This window comes from Panthera uncia, unplaced genomic scaffold, assembly GCF_023721935.1.
Source record: "Panthera uncia isolate 11264 unplaced genomic scaffold, Puncia_PCG_1.0 HiC_scaffold_1919, whole genome shotgun sequence".
NCBI lineage: Eukaryota > Metazoa > Chordata > Mammalia > Carnivora > Felidae > Panthera > Panthera uncia.
This window is the reverse complement of record NW_026058601.1, coordinates 1-10,124: the sequence shown is the minus strand read 5'-3', so window position 1 is coordinate 10,124 and position 10,124 is coordinate 1. Positions and strand designations below refer to the sequence as shown.

Below are 10,124 nucleotides of genomic sequence, written 5' to 3'. Positions count from 1 at the left end.
AGAGACAATGAAAAGTGGGATGCGCCCCGTTTACAGCTGGCCGATACCCAGGCTGAGCAGCAGCCGCAGGAAGGACCCAGGCGACAATCACCCAGCAACTGCTGTTGACACGGGGTGTGGCTACGGGGCGGCGCTGTGTGGTGGTCTTCGGGTTGCCTGTGTCTGCGTCGTGTGTCTGTGAGTGGCCACAGGCCCCGGGACCGTGTGACGCTGTCCGTCTGTGGCGCTGTCCTGGTGGCCACTGTGTATACCACCGTGTGTGGGACGGGGTGTCCCTGGGTGAACCCTACGTGTGGCGGGTTCCTCTCAGGATGTGGGGGGGGCATATCTGTGGGGAGGACACCCCGTGTGACGGCCTGTCGCTTTAGGGAACTCTCACCCGTCGTTCCAGTAGCTCTGTGGATTTGTGTGTGTAGGGTCCCGTGTGTGGCTGTGGTCCTGGGTGTACAATTTGGGTGGCTGGTCCTATTTGTAGACCGTGTGTGTGGAGCCGTGATCAACTGTATCCTGCTGTGTGTCCCCAGGTGGCCGCCCCCACCCGTGCCTCCGTGTGTGTCCCCGCGCTCCCCCCCCACCCCACCCCACCCCACCCCACTGCGTTGGGCACTGCGCGTGCGCGCCCGGCCCACGGTCCCCACAGCGGGACCCATCCGCGCGCCCGCCATCGCCCCTTTAAGAGCGGCGCCCGCGGGCGGCAGGGAGGCGGCGGGCGGGGGCGCGCGCGGCGGGAGGAGGGGGCGCGCGCTTCCCGGAACAGCCCGCGCTGAGGGAAGAGAGGAAGAAAATAAAACCCGTGGCTGGAGCCGAAGCTGGAGCTGCCGCCGCCGCCGCCACCGCCGCCTTGGCCGTCTGGAGCTCCCCCGCGCGGACGATGCCCGCGGTGCCCGCGCGGGGCTCGGGGCTGTGAGGCCCAGGGCGCGGGGTAGCTATGGCGACCGCTAGCGCGGCCCGCGGTGCCGCCTGACAGGTGTGGGCCCCGGAGGCGGCGGCGGCGGCGGCTCGGAGCAGCATGTACGCCAAGGGGGGCAAGGGCTCGGCCGTGCCCTCCGACAGCCAGGCCCGCGAGAAGTGAGTCGGTGGGCCGGGGCCGTGGGCGCCGGGGGCGGGACTCGGCCGCCGCGCAGGCTTCCGTGGGCCCCAATGCCGGCGGGCACCGCGCGGGGCACGTGGGCGCGGGGGCAGGGCGTGCGGGGCCCCAGCGCGGCTCGAAGGGGTCGCGAGATTTGCGGGGGCGCGCGAGACCCGAGGGGCGCGAGATTTGAGGGGGGGCGCGCGAGACCCGAGGGGCGCGCGGGGCCGCGGGATTCGTGGGAGTGCGCTAGATCTGAGGGGAGTGAGGAGCTGCAGGGTTCGCGAGATTTGACGGGCGCGTGTGGGACTCGGGCGGCGCGAGGGACGCGAGGGGTCGTGTGGCTGGAGGGGGTGCGCGAGATCCCAGAGGTCGGGAGGGCTGCAGGGGTGCTGGAGACCCGAGGTTCGCGAGATTTGAGGGGGCGCGTGAAACCCGAGGGCTTGAGCGATCCGAGTGGCGCGAGGGGTCGCGCCCCAGACTTGAGGGCGCAGGATTCGAAGGGGCGCGACAGATCCGAGCCGGACTCGAAGGTCGCGAGACCTCCAACAGTCGAGACCTGCGTGCGCGCGAGGTCGCGAGCCGAGCCCTCTCCCACATTCTGCAGGGAAGTTTCCGCGGCCGACGAGACTGACCTCCGTCGGGGAGGGGGGAACCCCTGCACCTCAGGAAGAGCTTGAGAGAGGAGAGGGCCTGAGGGGTGCTGGCCCCAGCCCCGCGTGGGCAGCTGGGTGGATCCCCTGGGGAGGCCACACGGCTCCCAGTGGGGGGGAGGGGGGGGGACACTGGGATCTGCAAAAACCCCTCATGCGGAGGCTAAAGGTGCCATCGTGCCTATTCTCCAGGCCCCTTGGTGACCAGAGCTGCCCTGCGTTCGTCCGTTTCTTGTAGGGGCTCCCATGTAAGCGTTGGTTTGGAGATCGGGTTCTGCTGCTAAAGAAAGTTTGGAAAACACCAGATGGTCGCACCCCCTCTTTCATCCGTAGGGCTGCGGGGGCCCTGGGGAGGAAGCGATCTGCTGAGGTCTCAGCGTCTGGGGCACGAGAGCGAGAGCTCTCGGAAGGGGGGGGAGGGCGACACCGCGCCCGGGAAGCCGGCTGGTTGCTGCTGAGCCTTCCTTTCTGAAATAAGGACGACCGGCCTTGTAGGATTCTCACGAGGACTACAAGGAACCCCACGCAGGCAGCCACCAGCCCAGCCACTTCCTGTGTCTGGGCCTCAGTTTCCTCCTCTGTGAAATGGGGTGTGTGTGTGTAGGGGGGGGGGTTACACTGCTCAGGTCCTCAGCCCCTGCTGGCACTATGTTTTTCTCCCTGCTCACCCTCCTGCCTCCTCCTGCCCTTCTTCCGTCTCAGGTCCCTGTCCTGCGCCCGCCTCTGGCTCCCCATCTCAACACTGGGTCTGGGACAGCCTGCCCCAGAAAGGACTGAATACCCGCTGGGTGCCAGGATAGTGGATCCAATAATAAACACTCCCAACCTACAGGGCAGCCTGGAGGGCACCTACCACCCAGAACGAACTAGCACTTGCATTTGGTCATTGGATTTAGGGCTTTTTAAATAAGAGTACGAAGGTAGCAGGGGTAGCTGCAGGCCCCTTTGTCCCCTTTGTATCCCTCCTCCTATGGCTGCAGAGGTTCTGCCGTTGGAAAGTGCTGCTAGGTTGGTTTAAATCATTCCAGAAACGACAACCATGGTTGGTGTCACTGGGTTCCTTGTGTTTTTTTCTCCTGGGGTGGGTTTTGAGACCGGGCACGTGACCACAGGTGAAGTTTGTTCCTTAGCTCAGCAGGTGCGGGACTCACCTTGCGTTTGCTCTGTTTCTTGCTGGGCTTTCCAAGTATGGCTGTGGGCTCCTTGTTTGGAGAGCAGATGAGGAAGAGGTTCTTAAGAAAGGAGCCCCTGAACTGAGTCTTGGAGGCTAAGCAGAGCCGCTGGACACAGGGGAGCCTCCAAGGAAGGACTTGAGAAGAGGTAGTGTCTGGGAGGGAACAGGAGGAGGAGGAGGAGGAAGACAGAGGTGGAATTTGTGAGTGGGGGTCATCACTCTGGCCACCGTGTGGGAGAAGGGCTGTGAGGGGGCAAGTGTGGAGGCTGTGCCAGGCGGATGGTGAGGAGGGTGGTCCCCACCCTGGCAAGAGATGCCTGGAGGCCTGGCCTTGAAGGCAGCAGTGGGGAGGGAGGAAGTGTGCGGCTTGGAGAGTCCCTTTGTTGAGTGATACAAGCCCCTGGGTAGAGGGCATCTCCCAGCCCCCAGCAGCAAGTCCAGGGGCTTTAAGGGGGAGGAGGACACCATGCGGGGAGCATCCGTTTACCTACCATAATTCTTGATTACGGTGGTGGTGCCGCATTGTAGCCTGCGGGGCTCTAACATCCTATTAGGTCACCGTGTGCCTTTCTTCCTATGAATACTTGGGGTCTGGGCACGCCAGATCCTCTAGGTCACTCGCTCCTTCCATCCGCCTGCCCTCTTACCGCAGAAGCACCCCCATGAGTGCAGTCATTCTGCAGGTCATTTGCCAACCTGGTTAGGGGTGGGGATGCCGGGATTTGGATCCAGAGCCCAGGCCCTTCCCCATGACCGAGCCCAGGGCTTGGTCAGTGACCGTCAAACTAGAAGCCCTGCTTGGGGTCTCTGAAGGACCCTGAACCACATAGCCCATGTCCAGGCTTCAAAAATTTTCACACCCCCCACCCCCCGCCCCCAACATGCGCGCCGTCAGGCCCCAGGCTGGCGGTTCCGGCCCTCGCTTTCCCTCCGGCAGTGGCTGGACCACCTTGCTCTTCCACTCCTTTTTCAAGTCCCTTGTGGGCAAGGATGTGGTCGTGGAACTCAAGAATGACCTGAGCATCTGAGGAACCCTCCAGCGTGTGGATCGGTATCTCAACATCAAACTAACTGACGTCAGTGTCACAGACCCTGAGAAATAGCCTCCCACGTTATCAGTGAAGGACTGCTTCATCCGGGGCTCAGTGGTCCGCTCTGTGCGGTTGCCGGCAGATGAGGCCGATGCAGCGGCTACAGGACGCAGCAAGGAAGGAGGCCCTGCAGCAGAAACAGTGGTGGTTCCTCCTCCCCTCCCTGTCCCTCTTCTACTGGTGACCTTTAACCTCAAGTCCCAGCCGGGACCCCTGGCTCCCATACTTGAGGGTTTTTTGTCTTTTTTTTTTTTTTTTTTTTAATAGTGGGGCCTTTTTTTTTTTTTTTAATTATTTCTTCAGGGATGAGTGGATGAGAGGAAATAATAGTGGGGAGCAGCTCTCCTCTGTTGAGGGGAGGATAAGTAGGCTGGGGAACGGCAAAGCCTGCCTTGTCCCCAGCATCCGTCCTTCTCACTCCTTCCGTGGAGTGGGAAGAATCTCCTAGATGTCTCCAGGGCACCCATGTGTTTCGTTTTGGGGATGGAAGGAATCTCCCTCCCGTATCGGCAATAAACTTACGATGCACACACAAGCAACAACAACAAAAACACTTTTCACCCAAAACAAAACAGCTCACAATTCTTCCCTCAGACTCCATCGTAGTAAAAATGAAAGTACCAACATGTAAGAGAAATCGGCAAAACTGAAAACGCCTGGTTTCTCTGCTTTGGGGATAAGACCCCACCCAAATCCTTAATATCGAAATACTCAGCCAACTTGTATGGGCGCTTACCAGACTACTTGTGTTAATCCCCCCCGAAGTCACAGGAGGGAGTCCTGGTGTTCGTTTGTTCATTCCTTTGGGGTAGCTGGGGGCCCAAGATGCGCTGGGCTCTGTTTTAAGTTCAGTAGTGAGTGAAAGAGAGCAAGTCCCTGCCTCCACCCCCGGCCCCCTCCGAAGCTACATTCCAGAAGGAGCTGCAGGCAGAGAGCAGAGACCTATGTGTCAGAAGGGGATAAATAAGGTGATGGGGGTGGGGGGGCGGTGGCGGATGGGACAGGTGGTGTTAGGTGTGATAGGAAAGACTGTGACGGGTGACATTTGAGCTACACCAGTCTCTAGGTGGAAGCGTTGGAGGTGGGTGAACACCCTGGGTAAAGGCCCTGAGGTGGAGGATGGCCAGTGTATGTGTGTTGGGGCAGTGAAGGGGGAGTGTTCCGGGATGTGTGTGTGTAGACACTAGGGGCTGGGGAGAGCGCAGCCCCTGGAAGGGGGGGGGGGGGGGGGGGTTGTCAAAATCCAGGTAAGAGATGCTAGTGGCCTGGGCCAAGCGTGTGCTAGAGGAGGCAGGAAGAAGGCTCCGAATCAGGAGAGAGAGCTTTTTCCTTAAGTCTTTTCCCCCTAAATTCAGTAAGTGCGGTGATCTCAGGGCTATGGTTGGGTGGATATTATTCGTGCACGTGTGTGCACCCTTGTACCTTTGTGAGTCAAGGCCAGACCACCCAAGCCAGATCACAGGGGCGTGGGGGGCAGGCAGAGGTGGGCTCCTGAACCTGCATTCCGGGTCACATGTCACTGCTGAACAGTCAAGGGCAAAGGGAGGTATAGGAGGACCCAATGGCTGGCAGTGTAGACCCCTTGGTGGTTGTGGTGGGAGCCAAGGGTATTTCTTCAGGGGGCTTACTGAGCTAGAATTCCCCCAGGGCAAGACCGCAGCCCCCCACTACCCCTACCCTTACCCCATCTACCTGGGTTCCCCCACCTCATTTTGCTTCCTTGTCTCTGGACGTCTCACCCCAGACTTTCCTGCTCCTTGCAGCAACCCCCGAAATGGTTGAGGGACTGACCAGGCCTCTCTCAGCCTCTCCTTACCTGGAAGGTGGGGTAGTTGGTAGGCCTGGGCTGGTTGGCTCTGCTTCAGGCCATTGGCTTTTCACATTCGTTCCTTCACTAATGGACACAGGGCTGGCAGATGCAGGCCCCTTGAAGGCTCAGGAAGCCTCCAGAAAGGAAGAGTCACAGGAGTGAATTGGACAGGTAGACCTGGCCATGGGGCCATGGGGCCAGGAAGGCTGAGAGGGGTGCGATGATGTGGGGGAATCCGCAGCCAGTCTTGAGGAAAACCCACGCTTGGAGTTGCGTGAGCACCGTGACTCTACCCCTCTGTGCCCTGTCCCTGTAGGTGGCTGTCGCAGCTCATTTGGTGTGGTGTGAGCCGGGGGCCCACCTCACCCTGGGACAGCTGCCCACCCCAACCCCTTAACGTCCCCCTTTTGCCCTTCCCTAGCACGCATAACCTTCCGGCCCACCATATAACTTAGCTTCTATGTATTGTTGTGTCCCTGTCTGCCCACGAGCAGGTGGCTTGCAGAGGTACAGGTGTCTGTCGCGTTCATTGCACAGGGAGGTGCTGGATGAAGGAAGAGGATCCAGGCCAAGGACAGAACCCATGGGGTGGGGCAGGGACTGGGGGCCAGGACAGAATGGCCAGAACTGCCTCTGTGAGGTCTGAGGAAGGGGGAGTGATCTGATGGGGGGCGGGTATGTGAGGATCAAGAAGCCTGGCTGGGAAGGTGGGGAGAGAGCAGGAACATGAGACAAAGCAGGGTTATTTTAGTATGGGGCCCTCAGCCAGGGAAGGGCGGCCAGCCGAGTGGGGAGGCGTACTAGAAGGCCTTCCAGCTCAGGCCAGCCCTTGAGGAGTCCCCAGTCTTGGATCTGGACCCTATACCCCCCAGCCCACATGGGACCTGGACGGGCAGTAAGGTCCCTGGGAGCACTGGGAGGGGCCAGTAACTGTGGAGTGGATGGTTGGGAAATGGGTGACCCCAGGGGCCAGGAAGTTGTTTCTCTGCTTGCTGGTGTGGAGGACTGATGAGGGGGCGTGGAGGCTGAGGATGGAGAGGCTTGGAAGGTGGCGTGGAAGGGCCGGCCTTCCTACGTGGTCCGTGGAGGACACTGCCGGATGGAAGGTGGCCTGTTCTTGGGGTGGGCAGTGGCCAGATTGGTGTGTCTAAGGTTACCCGGCACTGTGTTTCGACAAGGTGCCGTGGCAGCCAAGTGGCACTGCTGGCCTCACTGCCCCTCGCTACCCTCACTTCTCCAGACTCTCCCTGGAGGGCTGGTATAGATGGGTCATGGCCACCACTGGTGGATGGGCGCTGATCCTGAGAAAGAGAACAGGGGTCCAGGGACACCTGGAAGAGGGCCCCTAGCAGGCAAGGCTGGGAGGGAATTAGGTGCCGGGCCCTGGCCACATGGCCTAGGGTACTGGCTGGGAGACCCTACCCAGGGCATAGTCTGGAGCGACATCCGGGAGCCCTTTCTCCTGGGCAGAAAACCTCCCCGGGACCAAGGCTGTTCTGGGGTCTCAGCGTTGGCAGGATGGGGCCAGGACTTGGTGTTTAACAGCAGAGTTTGGTTTGCAAGTGGGGGGTTATGGACTGCTGACAGCGTTGCCTAGAAGAAGGGCCTGCAGGCTGGGTATTGATGGATATGTAGGAGTTGGCTGGTCTGAGCAACTGAGGTCATCACCTGTCAGGGTGGGGGAGATGTGGGTGATTGGGGAACCAGCAGGGGGCAGTGAGTGAGGCCGGGAGTGGCGTCATGAGGGGCTCACTGAGGGCCTCTCTCAGGGATCCTTGGGACTGTGGGGCTCGCCCCAGGCCTGAGCCAGCCTCCCCTCTGCCTGCCTGCAGGTTGGCACTCTATGTATACGAGTACCTGTTGCACGTTGGTGCCCAGAAGTCAGCCCAGACCTTTCTGTCCGAGGTAAGCCAGCCTGGCCAGGCAGAGATCCCCCCTAAGCTGGGCCCTTCCTTACCACCCATACCCTGGGGTCCTCTCCATCTCCTTTCCAGATGGGTTGGGGTGCCCCTCTGCTGGCCCTGGGAACTGAGGGCTGGGGTGGATCAGGGCCCGTGGACTGGTGTCCAGGCATCTGCCTGGCCATCTGACAATCTGTGCCCACTTATCTGCCCCTCACATAGTTGCCCCCCTCCCAGCTCCCTTGCTCTGGGCCGCTGGTCCCCTGCCCCAGCATTCCCCAGGCACCAGGCTGGGCTAGGGCTGCCTCAGGTTGGAAGGGGTCAGGCAGGGCCCTCTCACTGTCTTGCCTTCCCCCTGCAGATCCGATGGGAGAAGAACATTACGCTGGGGGAGCCCCCAGGGTTCCTGCATTCCTGGTGGTGGTGCGTGTGAGGCTGGCCAGGGTGGGCCACGGAGGGGGGCTGGGTGGGGACGTGTGGGGAAACCATCGTCCCCCCCCCCCCCCTCCCTGCCGCCCACAGCGTGTTCTGGGACTTGTACTGTGCAGCACCTGACCGCAGAGAGGCGTGTGAGCACTCAAATGAGGCCAAGGCCTTCCAGGACTACGTGAGTCCCTGCCCCGGGGACTGGGACCAGGGCTCGTGGGCATGGGCAGGTTTCTGGGCCTGTGGCCTTGGGGTCCTGTGTGGCCTGAGGCTGGCTTGGGTGGCCAAGTGGGTCTGGCTGTGGGGATTGATCTGGGATCTGGCCACTTCTGGGGAGTCCCTATTCCCTCTACTCAGTATAGGGATACTCACAAGATGGGGGAGGTCCTTCCACTGCGCTCAGCTCCTGAGGGCCCCCACAGCCCCCCCCCCCCATACCTTCCTGAGGCCGGCCCCGCCTCTCTTCTCCATCATCTGAATCCCCCGTGGAGCCAGGAGCTCCTGCCTCCCCATCTGCCTAGCTGTGTATGTGTAGTTTGTGTGTGTGTGTGTCTACATGTGTGGCGGGGGACAGGGTTGGGGCCACTACTGCATGTCCCCTCCCGCCCCAGCCTTTCTGAGTGCAGGCGGGAGTGGCGGTGGGGGTTGGCTAACTGGCAGGTGCACCCTTGAGCAGTAGAGGCCCAGCAGTGGGCACACTTCCTAACTTTGCTTGGTGGCTGAGGCTGTTGACTCCACCTCTTTGGCCTCAGTTTCCTTCTGGGTTGAGTGGGGGTCAGAGGCCTGTCTGAAGAGGAAAGGGCATGACATGAAAGGGCTGGTGGCATTTTGTCACGCGCAGATGGCAGCCCCTGCCTTTATCTTCTTGGCCTTGGGTGTGGGGCTTGGCCACCCGGCTTCTCCGAGGGGTCTCTGGTTGGCCAGGAAAGGCTTGGGGGCTCCGGGCCCACTCAAGGGGGAAGCGGCAGCTCAGCTGGCGTCCAGGGGCGGGCAGCTCTAGGCGAGTCCCCCCCTCCCACCGCCCTCCCCGTTGTGCGCCCACACTCCGACGGCCGTCCTCGCGTCCTGAGCAATCCTCCCCGCTGCGCCCCCTCGGGCCTCCCAGGGCGTGGCGGTCCCCATCTCGCTCTGCAATTGGTCAAGGTTGTGCACCGCCTCCCCGCATAATGCATCCCCTCCCCTGCCCAGTGCAGGCCTTCGTAGGGCGGGAGTGCGGCCCCAGAGGGGTAAGGCTTCGTCTTGTCCCTGAAGACGCTCCTCACGCGCCTTACGCTGTGCTTGGGAGCTGGGGTCATACTGTTGGTCCCTATTGGGTCCCACTGCTCGTGTGCTGCCCCCCTGTCCCTCTCCTGCCAGAACTGGGGCTCCAGGGGTGTCTGGAGTTGTGTGCGTGCCTGACTCCGTGAGGGCGCCCCCTCCCAGTCGAGCCCTAGCCCCTCCCGGCCTGCTCAGCGCCCCTTCCCTCTCCGCCCCGGCTTTGCCTCTGCCCGCGACTCCAGCGGCCTCTCAGGGCGCCTCCAGGGAGGGCAAGGAGGGCGGAGCGCTTGGTTCTTCACACGGAGGGGAACGCGCTTCCCGGGAGCGCGCCGGTTACCATGGCAGCGGAGCGCGCGTGGCGTGGGGGGGTGGGGGGAGATGGCACGGGCACAACGGACGTGGGTGGGGGGATGGGGACCCCCCCCCCGCCCCGCCCGCGGTGGGTAGCGACCTGGCCCCGGGGTGGCGGGTTCTCTGTGGCTGCGGGCGCATATCCTGCCCGGCCGCTGCTCTAGCGCCCTGCTTGCCTCCTCTACGTGGTCGGTGTGTGGGGGGTGCCTCCGAGTGGGGACTCAGTTCGCCCCTCCCGGCTCTGCTGCCGACCTCGGCATCTCCAGGAAACGCTAGCGCGCCCAACCCGTCGTCATAGCAACGCAGGTTGGGCCAGGGCGTCTCCGGGTGGATGATGGACGTGGTGGGGGGGGGGGGCCTAGCTGGGCCACCCGCCAGGGAGAGTGGACCGC

The 10,124-nt window shown here is 62.1% G+C and overlaps 1 protein-coding gene and 1 pseudogene across 1 annotated transcript; both read left to right on the top strand.

The window, feature by feature from the left end:
- Window positions 1-739: 739 nt before the first annotated feature.
- On the top strand, window positions 740-9,802 carry LOC125917486 (single-stranded DNA-binding protein 4-like). Its single transcript, XM_049623669.1, has 4 exons — window positions 740-1,068; window positions 7,630-7,702; window positions 8,060-8,121; window positions 8,221-9,802. Exons 1-4 carry the CDS (start codon window positions 1,010-1,012, stop codon window positions 8,600-8,602), a joined length of 576 nt encoding a protein of 191 aa, XP_049479626.1. The 5' UTR covers window positions 740-1,009; the 3' UTR covers window positions 8,603-9,802.
- Window positions 1,075-4,970, top strand: LOC125917487 (U6 snRNA-associated Sm-like protein LSm2; annotated as a pseudogene).
- Window positions 9,803-10,124: the final 322 nt, after the last annotated feature.